General features: G+C 47.3%; 1 protein-coding gene across 5 annotated transcripts; it reads right to left on the bottom strand.

The window, feature by feature from the left end:
* Positions 1 to 1732: 1732 nt before the first annotated feature.
* Positions 1733 to 22041, bottom strand: LOC308148187 (transmembrane anterior posterior transformation protein 1 homolog). Of its 5 annotated transcripts, XM_080521632.1 has the most exons (15): positions 21840 to 22041; positions 20070 to 20200; positions 17963 to 18081; positions 16787 to 16819; positions 12510 to 12672; positions 11730 to 11865; positions 9759 to 9856; positions 9459 to 9528; positions 8641 to 8721; positions 7091 to 7200; positions 6967 to 7026; positions 6803 to 6871; positions 6647 to 6723; positions 4770 to 4933; positions 3438 to 3739 (listed from the first exon to the last, which is right to left on the bottom strand). In XM_080521632.1, exons 1-15 carry the CDS (start codon positions 22027 to 22029, stop codon positions 3594 to 3596), a joined length of 1647 nt encoding a protein of 548 aa, XP_080377758.1. In that variant the 5' UTR covers positions 22030 to 22041; the 3' UTR covers positions 3438 to 3593. The 5 variants fall into 5 exon arrangements, with proteins under 5 accessions (XP_080377757.1, XP_080377755.1, XP_080377756.1 ...); XM_080521631.1 differs by having other exon boundaries at positions 1733 to 3739; positions 6647 to 6871; positions 11730 to 11832; XM_080521629.1 differs by having other exon boundaries at positions 1733 to 3739; positions 6647 to 6871.
* Between the last annotated feature and the right edge of the window lie 3059 nt (positions 22042 to 25100).

Consider the following 25100-nt stretch of genomic DNA (forward strand, 5'->3'; position numbering starts at 1 on the left):
ATCACATTTCTTGGCCAAAAACACGAGTTTGTGTTGTTTTTTTGTTTTTTGTGCATTTCTTGTTTTAAGTTGAATAAAACACGTTTAGATCAAACACTTAAAAACACTTTCAGGGCATCTTAAAGAAAGATTCATCATTTTTAACTCAAAAATGACAAAAACAAATCAGTGAAACATTAAAGAATAAAATAATAGTTTGGTAGGATTTCAGTAGAATTTTCTGGTTAGATTGTCGATTAAATTTTTACTTTGTTTTCCTTCCAGTTGTTCTGCAGCTGGAACCTGAAGTCTTCTGGCCCGTGAACAGAAGCTCTGTGTCCCTGACCTTTGACCTCTCAGAGCTCCGTGTTCCCTGACCTTTGACCTCTCAGAGCTCCGTGTCCCTGACCTTTGACCTCTCAGAGCTCCGTGTTCCTGACCTTTGACCTCTCAGAGCTCCGTGTCCCTGACCTTTGACCTCTCAGAGCTCCGTGTCCCTGACCTTTGACCTCTCAGCAGCCACAGGGAATACAGACGATACCTGAGGCTCGGCTTGGCGGAGTGCTGTGATTGGTCGAGCAGCGGTCAGGTGACCTCCCCCCCCCCCCCCCCCGTCGTTATTATACTTCGTGTGCTGGACTCTGTCCAGATACTACTACTAATACTGTCTGTTAATACTACTACTACTACTGCTGCCTCACGCAGCCTGCGGGGAGCAGCTCCTCCTCCTCCTCCTCCTCCTCCTGGAGGCTCCTCCTCCTCCTGCTCCTCCTCCTGCTCCTCCTCCTCCTCCTCCTCCTCCTCCTCCTCCTCCAGGCTCCTAATGAGCTTAAGTCCTGCAGATTTACTCCGTCTGACCTCAGAGGTCATCAGCAGAGACAAACTCGGCTTACAGGAAGTGATCAGGACACAAACACTGGAGGGACGGAGCCGGTCCGGTCCGGTCCAGGATCAGGATCTGGACCTGGTTCTGATACGAAGCTTCATCTGAGCTTCTGCTGGACCGAGTCCACATGTTTCTGTTCCTCTGCTGCAAAACGTGGACTGGATTTCCTGACCGGAGGCGAGTCTCAACGAGACGCGGAGTCACGAGTCAGGAATTCCGTTCCACAGTTTGCAGCCAGCTTAGCTTAGCATGCTAACGGAAGTAGCGCTCTCCGTGCTAACCGACTGTTCATGACGACTCGTCGCTTGTTTGGACGGATTTTTACGCTCAAAACGCCGCAAAGTGTGGAGGTGAGTGTTTGTGAAGCCGCCGTCCAGCAGGAGGCGCTCTGCAGCCGGACGTCAGCGTTTTAAACCTCCAGCTCTCCGGGAGAACGACTCGTTCCTCCGCTAGCAGGAGAGTCACTCCTCCGTCACGTCCTCCTCCACCCTAAACTCCCTGAAATAGTCCCAGTGGGTGGAGCTGAAACATGGTGGAGCTGATGGAGGATTTCTCCTCATTAATACAGCGATGGGGAGGTTTTGGAACAATACCTGGATGGGAGGTGAGAAAACTTGGACTGGAGTTTTTGTGGAAACCGGAATGGGATCGGAGGTGAAGGTGAATCCAGAGTCTCTGACGGTTCCAGACGAGTCGTTTGGGGAAATGAAGTCGCTCCGATGGTCGACGAGACAAATGTCAGCCGCAGCTTCACTTCTGCAGAGTCGCAAAATGTTTAGCGGATTCAAAACAAGCCGCTCACAAACAACCAGGAAAACGTCACAGTTTACAAAAAAACAAAGCTTTAATTATTCCAAAGAGGTGTTTTCATACAATATGAATGAAAGAAGGGAGAGCAGCAGTGCCGGACCGTCGCAGCTCCATAAGAACACTTTGGCTTCAACGCTTCACAACACACATCATCATTATTATTATTATTATTATTATTATTATTATTATTATTATCTCAGCTCCAAAAATAGAACTATCTTCCTTCTCACAACGCTCACTGACATTATGAAGAAATACTCTTTAAATAGAATTAAATACATGTGGATAAGTGTAAACACCGGACAGTTCAGCTCAAACCTTCAATATATTATTTATTTACAGGTGGAAAAGCTCAGTGAGTTCCCAACGAGGGGAAACAGAGCAGCTCTGCTCCGAGTCCATTATGAGGGACCTGCTGTGATTCAGGTTGTTCACCAAGTGAAGAGATCCTGTGGGACGAGCAGCGGCCGAGCAGCAGCAGCAGACGAGCAGCAGCCGAGCAGCCGAGCAGCTGCTCGTCCCACAGAATCGACAGGCTTTGACAGGAGGAGGATTTGTAGGCAAGAACCTCCGACGTGTTCAACATTTCACTATAAAAGCATGAAAGAAACACAACAGGTCCCTTTGATTGTCCCTGAAATCCTCCGGACTGGAAACTGATCCAGGAACAGTTTCACACTGAATTCATGTCCGGAGGAAACGGGAAACTTTGGCTCGGCTGAAACTCTCATTCTGTTTACGCTCCGTGAGGCTCCGCCCACTTTTCACTCTCGCAATGAAATAAAACACACACACACACACACACACACACACACACACACACACACACACACACACACACACACACACACACACACACACACACACACACACACACACACACACACACACACACACACACACACACACACACACACACAGTGAACATGTTGCTCCACCCTCCCGGGACGTAAACATTAAAGTCGGATGTGAGAAACGAGACCAGATTAAACGATCCGGTCCTTCAGTGCAAAACTTCCCCAGATAAAGATTAACTAGAACGATGATCAGCCTCGACAACGCTTTTCTACGTTCTAGAGGCGTTAATAGAACTGGAGGCTGTTTTTTATAAAAGGCAGATCACGTAGTTTGATTCTCCTCAGAAACAAACGTACTTTTAGATTTTTCTGCTCCACGTCTCACGGAACCAGTTGATTTGTGTTAAAAGTCCTGAAAGCAGAAGAAAACCTGGGCGCAGCGCTGCAGGTTCTCCATGTTCTCCATGTTCCAGCGAGGAGACCTGCTTCACCCGGCGTGTGACGAGACGTCTCATTATCATCAAGAACTTAACCTGTGAGCCAATCAGACGTCAGGACCGGGAACGTAAACCTGGTGTTTAATTAACGGGTAAAAATAAACCTGTTTTTAACGATTTAATGATTTGGCTGCTGAGGAACTTCTGCTCAGACAGGAAGTGCCTGTGTGCTGAGACACACACACACACACACACACACACACACACACACACACACACACACACACCCCCTGAACTCACGCCTCCTGCCTCCTGTTGCAGTACCGGTTTCCTCCCAGCAGGTGGGACCCGGAGCTCCAAGGTCCTGATAAGCGACGGCGTTCCTGCAGACGCTACGCGCTCGTCCTGGAACTGGTCCTGGAACTGGTCCTGGAACTGGTCTTGGAACTGGTCTTGGAACTTGTCTTGGCGCTCGGCGGCCTCCGGGCCTCGAGGCTCCGCCTCCCAGCGGTTCGTGGTTCTCCGGCGGCGGCGGCTCAGTCGATTCGGTTCCCGCAGATGGTGAAGCGGTCGATCTCCAGGAGGTCTTTGTTGGGGGGTCGGTTCTTGGCGTCGGGGTCCTCCTGCTCCTCCTGCTCCTGCTCCTGCTCCTCCTCGGGGGGCGGCGGTGCAGGAGGTTCAGGCTCAGCTGGAGGAGGAGGAGGACCGGCGGCGGGGGGGTCGGCGGGGGGTGGAGGGGGGGAGGGGGGCCCGGGGGGCCGGCTGGGTGGAGATGGAGGGTGGAGGCTGGCTGCCGCCTGCAGGAACAACCTTCTCCACCCTGGATTCTCCTGAGAGGACGGAGAGAAACAGACCAAACCTGTTTGAGACTCTGGAAGGAACTTCTGAGGCTTTTCCTCCTCAATCATCCCTCTATAAATAGTTTTCCTCTACTGAGCATGTGCAGAACTACCACCAACTACTTCTGTTGGGGAAACCTGGAGTTCGACTGCAGAACCTGAACGAGCAGCGTTGAACTGGAGGGAAAACCTTCTTCCATCAAGCAGAGTGGAAGTTCCTCCTCTTCTTTCACACCTCGACGTTTCCTCAGATCCACCGAGATCTACTGTGATCTACTGAGATCCACTGTGATCCACTGAGATCTACTGTGATCTACTGAGATCCACTGTGATCCACCGGGATCTACTGATATATACCGATATCCACTGTGATCCACTGTGATCTACTGCGATATACCGAGATCCACTGTGATCTACTGAGACATACTGAGATCCACCAAGATCTACCGAGATCCACTGAGATCTACCGAGATCCACTGAGATCCACCATGATCTACTGAGATCCACTGTGATCTACTGAGATATACCGATATCCACTGTGATCCACCGAGATCTACTGTGATCTACTGATATCCACTGAGATCTACTATGAGCCACTGTGATCCTGAGATCCACCGAGATCTACTGTGATCCACCGAGATCTACTGTGATCCACCGAGATCTACTGTGATCTACTGAGATCCACCGAGATCTACTGATATCCACTATGATCTACTGAGATCTGGCGCCGAGACGAGAGGCCGCCGGAGAGCATCATTACTCGTCAGCCAGATGGAATCCCAGGACGCCTCATTTAGATCAGTTGCAGCAGACGGCGTCTCTCAAGTCTCGACGCTTTGAAACGTCAAGAAGGAAAATAAAACCTCAAACCTCCAGAAGTTTTCTGATTCTGCTCCAGAACCAGTTTGACTGCAAAGTGACGGAGGAGAGGATTCTGCTGCATGGAGAGTCAAATCACCCGTTCCTGCAGGCTGGCGTCTGCCCCCTGGTTACCTGGTGACCCCCGGTTACCCCCGGTTACCTGAAGGCGTGGGACTCCTGGCCTGGTCCTTCCCAGGACTCCTGCTGGAGGCGGAGGCAGCAGGCGGCTTCTCGAACAGCTTGTCCTCCATGTTGGCCCTCTTGACGTAGAGGCAGGACTTCCCCAGCAGCACGATGCTGTTCAGGACCTTCAGTGTCACCAGCCTGCAGACACACAACCAGTCTTTCTCTGGAGACACAGCAAACCAGACTGGAGACACACAACAACCAACCAGACTGGAGACGTGAAGAAGGTACCGGTTGTAACGACCCGGTCCGATTGACCATAAACTGGTCGGTCGCAGGTCAGAGGTGAGCCTCAAAAATAGGAATATTATGGAAACGTCACTTCTTTTGTCAAGCAAACTGTGGCCACTTAAAACCAACAACACTTTATGAACGACAAGCTTATAAAGTGAGGTGACGCCTTCTTGGAGTCACACCGTCACAGAGTCACACCGTCACACCGTCACACCGTCACAGAACCACCCTGAGCAGCGCCGTCGCCATGGCGACTCCTCCAGCGTCTGGTTTCCAGATACACAGCATCCCTTCTGTGTTTCTGGGCTTTGCTGCGACCGCGACACTGACGAGTGAGAGACGGACACATTTGGGTCTGTGGAGCAGCGCTGGCTGTGACGGGGGGGGGCGGGGGGCAGAGCGTGTGTGTGTGGCGGTGTTGGGGGGGGCAGAGCGTGTCAGCACGGCTGAATCTTTGCCAGGGCGCAGCAGTCCGTCGGAGACGAGGCTATTTTTAGAGCGGAGGCCAGAGATGGGCACTGGAGATGACAACACTACCCCCCCACCCCCCTCCCCCACCCCCCCGGGGGGGGGGGGGGGGCTCTTCAATGGTACGGGCCCGACGGGACCCGGCGAATGAGAATGAGCGAGGCCATCAGCGGCGCGGCGCCGTGCTAATGCTTATGTAACCGTGTTCCTCTGCAGCTGAATGCGTGTTTATGACTGCGGCTGCATGTGTTGCTGAGCCTCCGTCAGCCTCCGTCAGCCTCCGTCAGCCTCCGCCGGCAAAACTGTGCAGGAATGCTCGTGTGAGCGAATCTCTGCATGTTTGTCTCTGTGGCTGAACGAGACGGTCGCACACGTGGTGAAACACTCCAGATCAGGGGTCGACAACCTCTAACGCTCACAGAGCCACTTGGTCCCGTTTAACACTGAACTCAACACCCAGAGACACACACACTTTATTTTGACAGTCCCACAGGAAGACCATGCCAGGACGACACGACACACAAAACCTTCTTCACTGCTGGTTGACGACTTACAACTAATAAACTAAACTACATGAACTAAGCAACAAAAACACTACAAACCTAACATAACCCCCAATAATTACATTTAAAACACCACAAACAGAAACTCCCACAATGCATTGCAGCTCTCAGCTCCTTTATCGCTCCACATTATTAAAATAGAAGATAAATGTGGGAGATCTGGATTGTTAGAACCATGAGTGTGATGGTGTGTCTTTAATGTCCTGTAGTTGTTGTGGAATTCACTAGAATGTTCCGTCACTCTCAACAAGTCTGGAATGAACCTCCTGGGACTGTGGGCTTTTACTGTGAAAGGTACAGGAAGCTCCCAGTTGAGCCGCTGTCATGACCTGCAGCCGCAATTCTACGTTCTTCATCCTTTATTGTTGTAATGACGTCACATCGCTGCGTCGTTCACGACCCTACATTCTACCACTCTTTGTAGGGACCGCGCTCTGGGTGGCCTTGCCTCCTTACGTCCCTACGGGATGGACTGCAGTGGGACCGACCCCTGGTCTAGAACCTACAGGTCCGTCTGGCCAGATGAAGACGTCCCGGTCAGAACGACGGGGGCCGTTAAGTCCCAGGAGGACGAGGACGGACTCACCCCAGGTAGAAGAGGAAGACGCAGGTGTACGCCAGCGCTCCCTGAACCTTCACTGAACTCAGCAGCACTCGGATCAGCTGGCGAGGAAACAACAGGACGAATCAGGGAACGGAAACCAGAAGGAATAAACGTGAACAGAGCAGCAGGACGACGCACCAGAACCGCCAGAGGCAGCGGGATGAAGCCCATCCTCCGGGCCACCGAGTCACTGTAGTCCGTGTAGGCCTGCACACACACACACACACACACACACACACACACACAGTCAGTGGTGGTCCTACAGGTCAGAATGGACAACAGGGACGTTGGGGGTCACTTGCGTTCTTCTGCCGGCTGCTGACGAGGTCGAAGGCCAGGCTGGCTCGGTACTCGCTGTACACCTGGAGGGAGAAACACAGTGAGAAGGAAAACGGGAAGGAAGGCCGGTTCCAGTGTTTCCCTCACGTCTGCAGGGATGTCGTTGAACTTGGTGATGAAGGCGTGTTTGATGGCGTCCACGGCGATCTCCGAGACGACCACGATGAAGACGTCGGGGAGCAGCACCAGCAGGTGGTCTGAGGGGGGGGGGGGGGGGGGGGGGGGACACGCTTTTACTCAACTCAACTCAACTTTATTTATAAAGCGCTTTAAGCAGCCGTAGCTGAGACAAAGTGCTGTACATTGAAATAAAAATATAAGAGGCAACATAAAAACATAAAAACAATAAAAAAGGTAAAGCAATAAAAACAATCAGATGGTAAAACAATAAACAAAGCATTAAAAGTTAAAACAAAAACAAAAACAAAAAAAAACGAAGGCACTAAAAGCAGAGCAGAGTCTCACGCTGAGGTAAAAGCCAAAGAATAAAAATGGGTTTTAAGACAAGTTTTAAAATTGGACAGTGAGGGGGCTTACATTTTAAAAGGTTTCTGTCCATTTTCATGGTTTGACTTTCTCAGTAGTTGATTCGTTCACTAAATGATCAGCAGCATCATGAAACTAAATCACACCTCTTCACATCCCTATATACATTATTTACACAATAAGTGTCGTGCTGACAAATATAAATCAGGTTTTGATGCGGTTTAAATGCAGATTCCAGCTGAGGAGGCGAGTTATTGCTGCTGCAGCACAGCCGAGGTTCTGCTGGTCTGTGATTCCAGCCGACAGGCGGGAGGAAACCTCTGGAGGAAAACCTCTGAAGGAAAACCTCTGAAGGAAAACCTCCCTGAAGGAAAACCTCTGGAGGAAAACCTCTGAAGGAAAACCTCTGGAGGAAAACCTCTGGAGGAAACCTCTGGAGGAAAACCTCTGAAGGAAAACCTCTGGAGGAAAACCTCTGGAGGAAAACCTCTGAAGGAAAACCTCTGGAGGAAAACCTCTGGAGGAAAACCTCTGGAGGAAAACCTCTGAAGGAAAACCTCTGGAGGAAAACCTCTGGAGGAAAACCTCTGGAGGAAAACCTCCCTGAAGGAAAACCTCTGAAGGAAAACCTCCCTGAAGGAAAACCTCTGAAGGAAAACCTCTGAAGGAAAACCTCTGGAGGAAAACCTCTGGAGGAAACCTCTGGAGGAAAACCTCTGGAGGAAAACCTCTGGAGGAAAACCTCTGGAGGAAACCTCTGGAGGAAAACCTCTGGAGGAAAACCTCTGGAGGAAACCTCTGAAGGAAAACCTCTGGAGGAAAACCTCTGGAGGAAAACCTCTGGAGGAAACCTCTGGAGGAAAACCTCTGGAGGAAAACCTCTGGAGGAAAACCTCTGAAGGAAAACCTCTGGAGGAAAACCTCTGAAGGAAAACCTCTGGAGGAAAACCTCTGGAGGAAAACCTCTGAAGGAAAACCTCTGGAGGAAAACCTCTGAAGGGTTGCAGAGGTTCAGCCGGAGCAGCAGGAAAGTCGCTGCTCGGCGACCACCGACCCCAGTACTGACTCGGTCTGTCGTTTGGACCTTTAAGGGTTTTATTTGGACCTGGACGTGATGCTGAAGGGAGGAGGCGTTCCTCAGAGGCCACTACCTGTGTTCCAGGAGAACTGCTCCATGTTCCTGAGGCAGACGATGAGTAGGAGAACATAGCTGGTGAAGCGCTCTTTGATGTCTGTGAGATGAAAGCAACCGTTAGCTTCAGCAGAACACGTGGAACCACATGTTCTTCAAGACAAGCGACTCTTCTATTTCAGAGCTGCTGGAACCCCGGTAGCAGACATGACGGCAGCGTTTGGAGGTTTTTACCGCAGTTCCTTCTGTAAAACACCGACCGAACGTCACTTAGCAGAGAATGTTTGTCACGGCTTTATCAGCAGCCTGCAGATAACGGCTGCAGAGCAACAGCTCGCTAAACCACAGCTGATTAGGTCTCATTGTCTCCTCCTCTCGCTGGGCGACAACAACAACACCCGACATGCAAACACCCCTGAGAGCCTCAAAGGAAATTCACAATGTACCGAGCAGATCAAAGCGTCTGCTTTATTCCTTTACAGCTCAGGAAACACGATGATCAGACTCGTGGTTTTCACTGGGGACTTTAATTTCCTCCTACGGCTCAGAAATATTATTATTAGTCATCGATTTGTCTCTGAATGTAAACTGACCTCACATGTTTGAATCAAGCATCGAGAAGAAGGACGGATAAATAACAAAACCAGAGGTTCTGCCTCTGCTTTGATCCATGTGCTTTATATTAAACATCCTGCGTCGACACACCAGCTCTACACATGTTCCTCCATCGTTTCTCTCGTATATCATTTGTTGATGAGAGCTAAAAATACTAAATGCCCCTTCCCCCGCCACTTCCAACAAACCTAAGTAACAGTGATTTGGTATTCGGTCTCTTACCACTGTTGGACATTTGGAACAAGTTGTTCTTCTCAAATTTCTTGAACACGCTCCCTTTGATCTCCACGAACTGGGCGGAGAAGAAAAACAACAACAACAAAAGAAAAAAAAAAGAACCAAGTCAGCATCTTTATGAAACGAAGACAAACTGTCATGTTGCTGCAGCGACGGTTCGTCACTTTCTGGGATTCAGCTGCATGCAAATAACGTTTAATCCTGCCTTCGCATGTGTTCTGGAGGAAAATCAGTGTAGGCAGCTTTTAGAACCGTGTGTGTGTGTGTGTGTGTGTGTGTGCTGACGTTGTTGGACATCATGATGGTGAGCAGCGACTTGTTGTGGGAGTTGAAGGCGACGTTCAGCGTGGAGGCCTGGACCATGATGAGGATTGAATGAAGGACTGGAGGAAAGACACTCAGGAAAATAAGAGATTAAAAAAGAAGCTGTGAACGTTAATTCCAGTAAGCAGAGACTCCGTCTGAAGCAGAGAAACACCTGTGCAGCCTGGCGAACCAACGCTCTTTGATTGAAATTAGCATGAACTCGTTGATTAATTCTGCTGAACTCCTTTTAAACTCCGTTTGCAGGAATAATATTTCTCAAACAGACTCAAAAACACTTTATAAGCCTGGCACTACCCCGGCTGAACTCATCTTTTATTCACACAGTTCATCACTTCTCCTCCGGACTCATGAATAAATAAACTACACACATACAGAAAAATAAGGAAATCAAGTCTTTGCCGGATTGTTTCTTTGTGGAAACACGTTGTGTGTGATTCCTCGTGGCGGTAACTTCCTCCTGGACTCAGTGAGCAGGAAGCTTCGATCCAACACACTTAGTGAGGAGAAGCACCACATAATGGAATTATATTCATGATTTACGTTGAAATTATTTCTGCCAAACTAATTTCCAGACTTCTTTTGTATAATTCATAGGTTTTTGTTAATGTTTTTTATTTTGTCTTGAAGTCTTTCTGTTGGCCTATAAAAATGATTAAAACAGATTTGGAGATTATCAGTGAAGCAGTGCAGCATTTCATCAGAGACCGTACTGCTGAAGAATAAAATACTAGGGTTCAGCGCTAAACACTGGATTTCCTGGACGATGAGCAACTTATTTCCAACTCTTTGAACTGCAGCTTTTAACACGACGAGGCTAATTTATGTATTTTTGCAGGTTAACGGGCTTCAAGCAGCCAGATTCTACTTCCTCATGTAGATTCCTGCTGTTTGCAGCCTCTGATTCTCCAGAACTGGCCTTAAAAGTGACATTAGTGCTCCTGGTGACCTCGTCTTGCTGCTTCCCGTCAGGAGCACCAGGAGCTGACTGACGTCAATGATGCATTCAGGTGCATCACGTAAACTAGAGTGCTGGAGGAATCTTCATTCTCACAATCAGCAAATAACCAATAAAATACTTCATCAACAGAGATAAAATGCTTTTTGGTTATGTATCTGTCTCTCTGTGTGTCTCTCTGTCTGTCTCTGTGTGTCTCTCTGTGTCTGTGTGTCTCTCTGTGTCTGTGTGTCTCTCTGTGTCTCTGTCTGTCTCTCTGTGTCTCTGTCTGTCTCTCTGTGTGTCTCTGTGTGTCTCTCTGTGTCTCTGTCTGTCTCTCTGTGTCTCTGTGTGTCTCTCTGTCTGTCTCTGTGTGTCTCTGTGTGTCTCTCTGTGTCTCTGTCTGTCTCTCTGTGTGTCTCTCTGTCTGTCCATCTGTGTGTCTCTGTCTGTCTCTCTGTGTCTCTGTGTGTCTCTCTGTGTCTCTGTCTGTCTCTCTGTGTCTCTGTCTGTCTCTCTGTGTCTCTGTGTGTCTCTCTGTCTGTCTCTGTATGTCTCTGTGTGTCTCTCTGTGTCTCTGTGTGTCTCTCTGTGTCTGTCTGTCTGTCTCTCTGTGTCTCTCTGTCTGTCTCTCTGTGTCTCTGTGTGTCTCTCTGTATCTGTCTCTCTGTGTGTCTCTCTGTGTCTGTCTGTCTCTCTGTGTCTCTCTGTCTGTGTCTCTGTGTGTCTGTGTCTCTCTCTGTATGTCTCTCTGTGTCTCTGTCTGTCTCTCTGTGTCTGTGTCTGTGTCTCTGTCTCTGTGTGTCTGCAGCTTCGCAGCAGGAGCACGAGGCACAACAGGAACTTCCAGCACTATGAAAGACAGATTTGCGAGAATTGATGAAAATCCCAACGTGGACACCTGCAGCTTATAGACACTGTTTCTGTTTGTTTCTTGTGTTAAAATGTTGCGGGAGCGGCTTAAAGTGAGCCGTTTGGACCGGGGGTGAGGATACACACATAGAAGACGGCCATGAGGAAGTGAGGGATGACTCCTATACTGTCCCTCTTGCGCTCCTTGGGCTCCGTGGCCGTCCAGTACAGGGCGTCCAGGATGTCCTGGCCGAAGGACGAGAACAGACGATCTGCAACCTGACACACAAACACCACTCACTCAGTCTGCACGGGAAATCTGGGAATTCATCTTGATAAAGATCATTTCTTTCACTTGTGATGAGCATCTATGGTCTCATTGACAAACTACACACAGATATGAATTTATATAATAGATATATTTATTCTGAACAGCTTCTGACATGCTTACATTTTGCACGTCTCACTTTCTTACTAATATTTCTGCACTGCTCTGTTACTGTTGTTTTATTTTATTTTATTCTATTTTTTGTGTATATACTTACTTATTTATGTATGTCGGCTCCAGGGTAGACGGCAAAATAAGAATTTCATTCACTGTGAAACCTGCTTTTACTGGTGATATGACAATAAAACACCTTGAACCTTGAATATGCATGAAAACATGTAAACAACCAGGGTTTTGCAGACATGGCGTCTCCTCTGTTTACCTACAGAGTCGATGTAAAGCTTGTGACATGAAGGGTAGGAGGTGGCGCTGGGCGGTGCTAGGAGGTGCTAGGTGGTGCTAGGTGGTGCTAGGTGGTGCTAGGTGGTGCTAGGTGGTGCTAGGTGGTGCTAGGAGGTGCTAGGAGGTTCTGGGCGGTGCTAGGTGGTGCTAGGAGGTGCTAGGTGGTGCTAGGTGGTGCTGAGGTCAGCGGTACCTCCAACATGTTGTAGATGATGTAGAGCTTGATGACGGACTGGCCCCGGATCAGGTGGTACATCATGGAGTAGTCCACGTAGTGCATCATGGAGAAGCAGAGCAGCAGGATCAGGCCCTTCAGCACGTCGCACACCTGAGCAGGCTGCAGCAGCCGGGACCCGCTGAGCACACACACACGCACAAAGAGAAAGATCAAAGGGTCTGGATCAATAAGCAGCTAAACATCTTAGAGCATCTCGATGCAGCGCCGCATGCTAACAAAAGGCCGTCGATGCTTCACATGCATGTGAGTGGAAAACTGACACACAGACAGACAGACAGACAGACAGACAGACAGACAGACAGACAGACAGACAGACAGACAGACAGACAGACAGACACACACACACACACGGACACCGGGGGAAAAGGTGTGAACATGGATGCACACACACATTTCTAGCCGGGCTTCTAGAAAGGTGTTGCAGATCAAAGAGGCCAGGAAGCCGTTCACTGTTTCATCACACATTTTCATTTCTGTTCAGAATGAGATGAAACACACGAGGCGGCGGCGGCGAGCAGCGATACCGCGGCACAATGTGGAATATTAACGCGCTATCTCGCCCCTCATACTGCAGTTATCTGATTCAGGGGACGCGTCTCGTTGCGAGACGGCTCCTTTGTCCCGTGGTGTTTTGTTCAACCTGCATCACATCAGATCCCATCAGTGTTTCTCTCAACAAACAAACAAACAAACCCCAGTCAAACCACGAGGCCTCCCTGCTGCTGCAGCGTCTATCCTCATGAGAACGTCTCAGTGGAAAGAACAGAAATGTTCCAGACGAACGTGGAGGCTCCAGGAAGATCAAAGCCTCCTGACGGTCTTAGAACCACGTGTGGCAGCCGGGCAGCTTTCTTAATTATTCACTGTGGCTTTGCAGCAGAAGCTTTGGGTTAAGAGGAAGGCTGACAAATCCATAGCAGCGTCTGTTGAGCCTTCACTACTGGAGGAGCTGCCGGGAGCTTAGCTCAGCCACGTCTGCATATTGCTGATGTCAGCAGTTTTGACTGGTGACTGACCAGAGTCCCGCTCCAGTCCCTCTGAGGACCCAGAGTCGTTTTCCACTGCTGCTCCTCTGACCGTCGTTTCACATGAACAACTGCTTGGTTTGCTTTTCACCACGTCCTCACCTACAGGGAGTGGTTCTACGATATTTATTCATGTTGACGTACGGAAGGTCACTATCGCAAAGAAAACACCAAATCAAAACGTACCAACCAGAAACATAAACATCCAATTGTTTTGCCAAAGAAAATAAAATCCAAATATCAAACAACAATAAACAATCAATAAATGTATCAATTTCCAATTCACACACAAATATTTACACAAAATAGACATTTCCAGGCGTTTTTCTGCATCGAAATACCCGTTACCTGTTTAAAACAAACCTCACAACCTCACAGTGCTACGTCCTCATGTCCTCAAATATCCTAAAACGTCCTCAAACGTCCTCAAATATCCTAAAGCGTCCTCAAACGTCCTCAAATATCCTCAAACGTCCTCAAATATCCTACAACGTCCTCAAATATCCTAAAACGTCCTCAAATATCCTAAAACGTCCTCAAACGTCCTCAAATATCCTAAAGCGTCCTCAAACGTCCTCAAATATCCTAAATCGTCCTCAAATATCCTCAAACGTCCTCACACGTCCTCAAATATCCTACAACGTCCTCAAATATCCTAAAACGTCCTAAAACGTCCTCAAATATCCTAAAACGTCCTCAAATACCCTACAACGTCCTCAAATATCCTAAAACGTCCTCAAATATCCTCAAACGTCCTCACACATCCTCAAATATCCTCAAACGTCCTCACATGTCCTCAAATATCCTCAAATGTCCTCACACGTCCTCAAATATCCTAAAACGTCCTCAAATACCCTACAACGTCCTCAAATATCCTAAAACGTCCTCAAATATCCTAAAACGTCCTCAAATATCCTAAAACGTCCTCAAACGTCCTCAAATATCCTAAAACGTCCTCAAATACCCTACAACGTCCTCAAATATCCTAAAACGTCCTCAAATATCCTCAAACGTCCTCACACATCCTCAAATATCCTCAAACGTCCTCACATGTCCTCAAATATCCTCAAATGTCCTCACACGTCCTCAAATATCCTCAAACGTCCTCACACATCCTCAAATATCCTAAAACGTCCTCAAACATCCTAAAACGTCCTCAAATATCCTAAAACGTCCTCACACATCCTCAAATATCCTAAAACGTCCTCAAACATCCTAAAACGTCCTCAAATATCCTAAAACGTCCTCACACATCCTCAAATATCCTCAAACGTCCTCACACATCCTCAAATATCCTCAAACGTCCTCACATGTCCTCAAATATCCTCAAATGTCCTCACACGTCCTCAAATATCCTAAAACGTCCTCAAATACCCTACAACGTCCTCAAATATCCTAAAACGTCCTCAAATATCCTAAAACGTCCTCAAACGTCCTCAAATATCCTAAAACGTCCTCAAATACCCTACAACGTCCTCAAATATCCTAAAACGTCCTCAAATATCCTCAAACGTCCTCACACATCCTCAAATATCCTCAAACGTCCTCACATGTCCTCAAATATCCTCAAATGTCCTCACACGTCCTCAAATATCCTCAAACGTCCTCACACATCCTCAAATATCCTAAAACGTCCTCAAACATCCTAAAACGTCCTCAAATATCCTAAAACGTCCTCACACATCCTCAAATATCCTAAAACGTCCTAAAACGTCCTCAAATATCCTAAAACGTCCTCACACGTCCTCAAATATCCTAAAACGTCCTCACACGTCCTCAAACGTCCCAAAATGTCCTCAACTATCCTAAAATGTCCTCAAACGCTCTGAAACGCCCTCAAACGCCCGCCAAGTGAAAAAAAAACGTGGGGACGAGTCCCACGACTGGGGAGGGTTTTTAAAGCACGACGGTTCGTCCCGGCTGGGACTGTGGAGATCCCTGGTTCCAATCATCACCTTCCTCACCCTCGTCATCTTCCTCACCCTTGTCATCTTCCTCACCCTCCTCACCCCTCCTCACCCTCGTCATCTTCCTCACCCTCTCATCTGGCGGCTGATTTAAAAGAAAAAGCTCATTTGTCCTCCGGAGCGGCGAGAAGACGAGTGACTGTGAATCATGTCTGGAGACGACTGGAGGAAGACGGGCGAGAGGAGAGACGGGCGAGAGGAGAGACGGGCGAGAGGAGAGACGGGCGAGAGGAAAGACGGGCGAGAGGAGAGACGGGCGAGAGGAGAGACGGGCGAGAGGAGAGACGGGCGAGAGGAAAGATGGGTGAGAGGAGAGACGGGCGAGAGGAGAGACGGGCGAGAGGAAAGACGGGCGAGAGGAAAGATGGGTGAGAGGAGAGACGGGCGAGAGGAAAGATGGGCGAGAGGAGAGACGGGTGAGAGGAGAGACGGGCGAGAGGAGAGACGGGCGAGAGGAAAGATGGGTGAGAGGAGAGACGGGCGAGAGGAGAGACGGGCGAGAGGAAAGATGGGTGAGAGGAGAGACGGGCGAGAGGAGAGACGGGCGAGAGGAAAGACGGGCGAGAGGAAAGATGGGTGAGAGGAGAGACGGGCGAGAGGAAAGATGGGCGAGAGGAGAGACGGGTGAGAGGAGAGACGGGCGAGAGGAGAGACGGGCGAGAGGAGAGACGGGTGAGAGGAAAGACGGGCGAGAGGAGAGACGGGCGAGAGGAAAGATGGGCGAGAGGAAGACGAGTAAATCACTTTAATCAAGTGTCTCCTGAACGGCTGAGCAGCTGATGAACATCTGGACTTTTCTCTGCTCAGTGATTGGCTGAAAGGTTAACGGAGTTTCTACAGAACATGAAGAAGTGATTTATTAGTCAACATTTACTGTTCTGTCACACTGAGAACCGGTTCTCCTGGTCTCCATGAGGCCACAGCGCCCCCCGCTGGAGGAACCTAGAACCTACGGAGAACCAGAGGCTGAATGACCAGTCGGCTTGACTCAGTCCTCAATTGTAATATTAATTATATCACTGATGTCTTCTGCTACAACAACAACAACAACAACAACAACAACAACAAGGTTCCTGTTCACGGTTTGATTCACCACACCGGGGCGAGATGAGGATGAAGGGGGGATGGTGAATGGATGCTGAAGGAGGAGGGGGGGGTGGGGGGGGGTGGGGGTGGGGGGGGGGGTGGAGCAGTTCAGGGCAGCGATGGTGAGTCTAAAGCCCTGGGGGGGGGGGCGTACCTGCTTCTTCTGCAGTAGGGGCATGTTCGCACCCTGCAGGGGGAGAACCAGACACAGTGTGAGGGAGGAGGGGGGAGGGGGGGGGGGAGGGGGGGGTCTACATCGATGCTCACCGATCAGCCAGAACATTAAAACCACCTGCAGGAAGCAGCTTGTTGTGAAGGAAACATGGATCCACTAAGATCCAGTCAAACTTTCACTGGTTCTTCTTCCTGCTTCTCATCAACTCTTCAGACCTCCGTCACCTGGTGGAGCTGAAGCTGTCAATCCCCCCTCCGTCACCATCGGTCCCTCAACCCTCCACCCACGACCTCCACAGTGACCGGCGGTCACAGTGTTGTGGCTGACCGGGTGAGCCGCCGCGACGCTTCCATGTGGAAACGCTGCAGTTTGGTTATTTACGGGGAATTCAGAGAGTCGGGCGATAAGAATCCATGATGAAACAATAACGTGCGGAAGATTCATCCCAGGACCTCGTTTATTTAAAAGACGCTGCTCAGAATCCCAGGAGGACGACAGCGGCCGGTTCACATTAGCGTCAGTCGTTTAATGGAGGAACAGGACGAGAAATCAAAATTGCAGCAGTGCTCAATATCCAGACACTTTAAGAACAGAAGATCAGAGTTTTATCAGCAAACCTCAAGTCAGGAAAAGACAATGAAGACGAGTGTCTGAATATTTGTGCTCTGAACTCTTCATACTTTACATGATGCATAAACCACCAAACATTGTTTATTACATGTTTATCATCCATGTGGGAGGATTGAGACGTGTTGGTCCAGCAGATCCACACACTGATGTTAAACACTGAACACTCAGGAGGTTCAGGTCAGTGACGCTGCCTGACGTCATCAAACTGATGGAAAATCTGCCTTAAAGCTGCAGTGTGAGATTCACAGCCTCATTTCTATAGAACCAGTCCTCACTGCTGCCCCCTGCTGGACGCCGGCAGCAAACACTGGTTTTACAGCGGGATTCTCTAGGAAATGTTCAGAAATCAGGATTTTTAAAAAATTCTTTTGCTTTACTGGACTTATTTTCAAACAACAAATTATCTGAATGCTAAAAAATAAACTCTGTGTGTGTGTGTGTGTGTGTGTGTGTGTGTGTGTGTGTGTGTGTGTGTGTGTGTGTGTGTGTGTGGTGTGTGTGTGTGTGTGTGTTGTGTGTGTGTACCTGAAGCCGCAGCAGGGCAGGGTGACGACCCTCAGCAGAGCCAGCAGCACCCGCAGCGGCAGCAGAGTGAAGACGTACAGGAAGGCGTCCACACACAGGAAGAAGCCGAACAGCATCAACTACAAAATAAAATACAACCTCCAGGTCAGAAGGAAGCAAGGAAGGAAGTAAGGAAGGGAGGGAGGAAGGAAGGAAGGGAGGAAGGAAGGAAGGAAGGAAGGAAGGAAGGAAGGAAGGGAGGATGAGGAGGGAGGATGAGGAGGGAGGATGAGGAGGGTGGAGGAGGAGGAGGGTGGAGGAGGGAGGAGGAGGGTGGAGGAGGGAGGGTGGAGGGTGGAGGAGGGAGGGTGGAGGAGAAGGAGGGAGGAGGGTGGAGGAGAAGGAGGGAGGAGGGTGGAGGACGAGGGAGGATGAGGAGGAGGAGGGTGGAGGAGGGGAGGATGGAGGATGAGGAGGGTGGAGGAGGGAGGATGGAGGAGGTGGGTGGAGGAGGAGGGTGGAGGAGGGAGGGTGGAGGAGGAGGGTGGAGGAGGAGGGTGGAGGAGGAGGGTGGAGGAGGGTGGAGGAGGAGGAGGGGAGGAAGGAGGAGGGTGGAGGAGGAGGAGGGAGGAAGGAGGAGGGAGGAGGAGGAGGGTGGAGGAGGAGTGTGGAGGAGTGTGGAGGAGGGTGGAGGAGGGAGGAAGGAGGGAGGAAGGAGGAGGGAGGGGAGGAGTGTGGAGGAGTGTGGAGGAGTGTGGAGGAGGGTGGAGGAGGGTGGAGGAGGGTGGAGGAGGTGGAGGAGGGTCTCCTCGGGCTGCTCCTGCAGCTTCCACCTCACAGAGACTCGTCTGTTTCACATTTCCTCTTAAATAAACAGTAAAACAACTTGGACACGTTTTCTGCTTCCAGCAGGACGAGACTGAATAAAGAGCTTCAGTCAGCAGGAGAACCAGGATCAGGACCAGGATTAGAACCAGAATGAGAACCAGAATTAGAATTAGGATCAGAATTAGAACCAGAATGAGAACCAGAATGAGAACCAGAATTAGGATCAGAATTTGAATCAGAATTTGAATCAGAATTAGAATTTGAATCAGAATTTGAATCAGAATTAGAATTAGGATCAGAATTTGAACCAGAATTCGAATCAGAATTCGAATCAGAATTAGAACCAGAATTAGAACCAGAATTAGAACCAGAATTAGGATCAGAATTTGATTCAGAATTAGAATTAGGATCAGAATTAGGATCAGAATTAGAATTAGGATCAGAATTAGGATCAGAATCGGAATTAGAATCGGAATTAGGATCGGAATTAGGATCGGAATTAGGATCGGAACTAGGATCAGAATTAGGATCAGAATTAGGATCAGAATTAGGATCAGAATTAGAATTAGAACCAGAACTAGGATCAGAATTAGGATCAGAATTAGAATTAGGATCAGAATTAGGATCAGAATTAGAACTAGGATCAGAATTAGGATCAGAATTAGGATCAGAATTAGGATCAGAATTAGCGCCTCGCCAGGTGAACGACTGATGCTGGAGGATAAACTTTCACACAATGAAAAACAATTCAGAGGAGTTTAGTTTGTTTTGTTTTAAAGGAAAGTAAACAGGAAGCATTACTGCTGCAGAAGAAGTCAAACTGCTCCAGCTCGCCCCCTGGAGGCCGACTGGTGAACTACAAAAACAAAAACACCCCGAAAAACTGTCACATGGTTCAAATGATCCATATTTGTGTTTCTGCATCTGAAGGTGTAGAAGTAATGTGTATTGATGAGGAGTAATCTCATACTCATTATAATATATAATAATGACAATAATAATAATATTACACCTTTATATACAGATAATTACAAATAGTTTTATATTCACCAAACTAATTAAGCTACATGGTGAAAACCATGTTATTTGCTTGATTCTAATTTGAAACGAGGCTCAAACGTGTCGATTTCTTTCATCAGTAACCAGAAATGTCTTATTTCAAAGCTTTGCGATGAGAGAGTGAGGATTCAATGTAAAACGGTCCCTGCTCCTCATCGAGGCGGAGCGTTAAAGTGATAAATGAGGTGACGAGTGACGCCGCCGGCAGACAGACGGGTGGAGGGGAAAGGCGGTGCCCTACCTTCTCCAGCTCCTTGGGAATACGCATGCACGTGTAAACTCTCTCCCTGCGCTCCGTGTACTTGGCCTCATTGTGCTCCAGGAAGTAGCCTCTGGTGAGCTCGGCACAGATGAAGCGGGTCAGCGACGGATCTGGAACGACAGCGGAGCAGCGGTGAGAACGAAGCTTTGTCTGCAGCCGGCGGCTCGCTGGAAACAAACACTGAAGGAGAGGAAACAGCCGGACTGCAAGAGGGTCGAACGTTCTGGGGAATAAAATCATCCTGGGTTTGGAAAAGAAAAAGGAAAAAGTACCTATTTATCATCAGGTTCAGTCGACATGACAAGTTGTAGAAAATATTAACAGAAGAGAATAAAAGCTTCCAGTCACTTTATTCAATTTACAACCGCAGGAGAATTGATGTACTTTGGCGTGTGGCGCCGATGGACGGGAGGCGGAGCTTCAGCCTCGACCCTCCAATCAACACACTTCTCACAAACGCTTTTCTTTTCTCTCTCTTTCTCTCTCGTCTTGTGAAGAGAAGAGTGACTGAGAAGTGTGGGTTCATAGAGAATAAAGTTTGCAGTTTGCTGAACCTCTGACTCTCTTGTTTCACATCGTCTCGGTCAGACTGGACTGTAAATGTCCTCGTTATTGTCCCTGATGTCCACATGTCCACTTCCCCTCAGCCTCTGAGAATAAATCAAATGTCAGATTTGATGTCTGACGACTTGACAGAAAGTAAATAAAAAAACACGAGAAGACACAATACTTTTACCTCCAAAGCCTTCTAGCTGAGCTGCAGAGTACAACACATGGTACTTTACGCCGCTCAGTGTTCATTCAGGAGTGTTTGCATGATGTAAGACGTGACCTTTACTCACGTCGCTACAGACACATTCAGTGTGGAATAAGAATCCAGCGGCGCCTGACGGCTCCACAAACCACCTCACATAAATCACTCATGAGAATCCAACAGATTAATGGAGAGTTTGAAGTTGTACAATCAAGAAATGGGGGGGGGGGGGGTTTATATTTTAACAAATAAATACCAGAAAGAGAGGCGAAGTTGTGTACTGTCCGTGATTTAACGCTCCGCGGCCTCGAAACACAAAATAATAATACAATTTTATATAAAATATAGATCAGGAAATAGTTGTATTTCTAAAAGGAGTGGTGGATGTTTGATATGGTTCCTCTAAACTGATGGTTTAATTAATCCTGTAATCTTCATGCTCTCAATGAGCCTCAATTCATTTCTGATCGTTAATTCAACATCTAAGACAATATTATTTATATTCATTATTTCTATTTAAGCTGTTTAACAACCTTCACAATGTGTAAAATACACACGAAGATTCACTTTACCTGGGCCAAGTATTGCCGGAAGTAGAACACCTGCCGATCGGGGGGCACCAGATTTAACACGTGACGGAATTTACTGTAACACCAGTACAAGCTGGTTTATTACATATCAAATGATTTCCATCTCAGATTGTCGGAAACACATCCTGGACGTGTGTTTGATGGCTGGACGACGAGGCGGAGGATCAGAAACACGCTTTAAAAGCTTCATTCGGTAGTTTTGAGTGACGAGGAGCAGTTTATTATTGTCTCGTCAACGGAAACACGGCGGACTGTCAACGGGCTCTGAGGGGGAAACGAAGGAAACGTGTGCGTGTGGCGGGTGTGAGAACATGAACACATGAACACATGAACACATGAACACATGAACACACGTTCACGGGTTTGTTATTGTCGTCCGGTGAACGCGAGGCGACCGTCGGTTACCTGCGGGCTGCTCGCGCTGCTCCCGCCGCACCGCGCGGATGTCGTAGAAGCCCAAAGTCTCCGGAAGCTCCGCGGCCAGAGTGACTTTCCCGGAGCGGTGCAGCTCGTCCCACGGCCGCTTCAGCCTCCGCCTGAGCTCCGGCTCGGCTTCTTTCTCCTCTGACAGCTCGGCGCCCGACACCTCCGCCATGTTTTCCTCCGGCCGCCGTGCTGCTTTGGCGCCACGTCATCACCCCGCGACACCGACGTCATTTGTCGGAGACGCGCATGGTCAAGTTTCATTTTCAACTTGACTTATTGAACGTTCCGTTTAACTTTCATCATTTTAAATTTCATTTGTTGGAGTTTCTTTTAATTATTAAACTAAATGCACGTTTCTGTTTAATTTGTATCTTTATTAGTTCAAGTTTTCAACTTTATTTAAGCTTCTCTTGATGTTTAAACTTTAAGTTCCACTTTAATATTCAACCGAATTTATTTGTTTCTTTTTTAGTTTAAAGCTAATGTTTAATTAACAACTTTATTACTTCAAGTTTGCAACTAGCTTTTCTTGAAGATTAAACTTTAGGTTTCAGTTGAATCCTCGACTTAATTTTTTTCAAAGTTTTGTTTAGATTTTCAACTAAATTAAAAAAACGTGTTTAATTTCCAGCTATATGTTGTATTTTCAAGCTAATTGATCAAAGTTTCAGTTTAATGTTCATATATTAAAATTTTATTCAAGTTTCGTTTGAATTTTAAACTAAATTCAAGTTTGTGTTTAATGATACAACTTTTTTATTCAAGTTTTCAACTTTCAGTTTCAGTTTGATTGACTGTTGGATTTCCAACTTAATTTATTTGATTATTAAAATATTAATGATAAATTATAAATATTTGTATAAGAATATATTGGTTGGTCATTGATTATTATTTCATTATTTTATAAATCATTAATAAGTTACTCCCACAATTAATATATGTTAAATATTTCATCATAACTAACGTTTGTCACTAAATGTGTTTATATGCATTTGTATTAATATAAAACAATCATATCATTGTCATGTCTCATATTATTTATTTCTTGGTATATTTGTAATATATGGTACGACACACCAAACTAAATATATGAAAAAATTAAATGCTGATTTTTAATGTATTTCTTTTTTTTATAATATTGGCCACGTTTGTGACGCAAGTTGTTAGAATATCACTGTCTGGAGAAGATCAAAGTATACTCAGGATTCTGTATTAAAACTATTTTTTATACATTTTTAAAACAAACGATTCAAAAAGCATCGTCGAATTATCTGTGTGGAATCAAACATACAATTTAAAGGCAATTAAATGAAAGGAAAACAAAGTTGTGTGCAGCATATTCACCGTTTCCTGCCGAACTGAGTAAAGAAAGAACGTGCGATGAAGTGAGGCGATGAAAAAGCTTGAGATAATAAGTTAAAGCCACTGGGTTTGTTTTGATTCTCCTGCAGAGCTGCTGAAACACAAACAGTTCATTGTGAACAGCAGCGGGGGCTGAATGTTATTGCAGTACCTCCGCCGCCCACTTGGTGTCGCCAAAGCTCCACGAAATCTCCCAGGATCGGAAGTCTACCCAACAACAGGCTCACGACTCTTCCCACTGAGGAAAAGTTTCACTCTGAGCTCCAATTGTAAGTTGGAGGAGCCGCTATGTTTTATTCTGCGGCTGACTGAAGCAGGTTCACCAATAATCAACTCACATTCCTGTTGAATTAACAGCATCTGGGGGGATAAAGAGAAAAGCAAACAACTTTCTGGACAAACGTAATAATGACCAAACCTTAATGTCTCGCACTTTGCCGCAGTGCATTGTGGGTGTCTCGGGGATCGCAGGGTGTAACTCTGTGTGCCTCATTACTGCTGCTTCTGCCACTTTCTCCTGAAACGATCATTAAGTGTAGTTAAAGAAAAAGAACCGACTCATTATCTGAATAAATGTCACGTGTATGAAGGGAATAACATTTCCTGAAGCCTCCTTTAGCCACTAATCAACAAAGGATAAAAAAGACATGGCGGAAAGTCTTACACCAATTACACAGTCCCCCACGACGCATGAACAAATAAACCTTTACTATAAAGCTGAGAATTTAACGGCACTCTTTGATGATTCTGCAGGAACGCCGCGTTTTCTTACACAAAGTTGTTCGAAAGTGTATTTTGACAATGATGCAACATGATCGAAAGCTTCAGGACGGCTGGAAGACGAGCCTCGCAGAGACACGTCTGCACTTCTAGTTCTGTTTTTAAAGTTGACGGCTGAAAACAAAGCAAAGCCCAGAACGTCGCCCGCCTCGGCCCAACGACACGCACCGCAAACCCACGCAGGCTCCTTTTTGTAAGCACGGTTTATTGGCACACATAATGGTAAAGCATACATACCAGACATCAGATATGACACTGAACACCTCCGCTATTATAATGTACAAACGGTGTCTAATAATACTAGGCTCAAACATATTTAGAAATGTGTTAAGATTCCTTACAAATGCACAAATAAATACCCAGAAGATCCAGTTGTATAAAGACGTCCGTCGTTTGTCTTCTCGCCCAGAGAAAAGTCCAACGAAAGGGACAGAGGAGGTGTATATATATATATATATTTATATAGTATATATATATATACTGCAGGATCAATTCAGTCAAAGAATAAAGAACAATCGTGAACACAAAGAGAGATCAAAGAGCATTTCTGTGGGGTGGGCGGGGCTTGATTTTCTTCTTAAAAACCCGCCTTCGTCCCCAGAAAACACAGCAAATAGGAGCGTGAGGCCGTGTGGCCGTTTCCACCACCTTCCTTTGGTTCTGCACTAGCGAAGAGACGGCGGCGGCTGGCGGCGGCGGGGAGTTCGGCTGGCCGGCGGAGGCAAAAAAACCGACGTCCGTCCAGAAACCACCCGACAGAAATCTGAGCCTCCTGTACAAAAACCAAAAATAAAAACGAAAAAAACAGCTGCCGCCAAAAACTGCCGTCGGCGGCTGTGATTGGCGGCGGACGGAGGAGATCCACCGCTATGTACAGAGCTAGCAACCGCTTACAGTGATCCCAAACTGATGAACCCCAAAACAACGCAACTCTGAGCCTGGTGGGCTTTTTTTTTTTTTTTTCTTTTTTTTTTTTTTAAAAAGCACAAATATCAAAGGAAAAGAAAAGATCTATATATTAAAAAAAATAATTAAAAAAAACATGCAGGGGAAAAAGAGGCTTCAGTGTCAGTTTGGGAATAGGTCGTTAAAGGGAAA

The sequence above is a fragment of the Blennius ocellaris genome (assembly GCF_963422515.1).
Source record: "Blennius ocellaris genome assembly, contig: SCAFFOLD_189, whole genome shotgun sequence".
Taxonomy (NCBI): Eukaryota; Metazoa; Chordata; class Actinopteri; order Blenniiformes; family Blenniidae; genus Blennius; species Blennius ocellaris.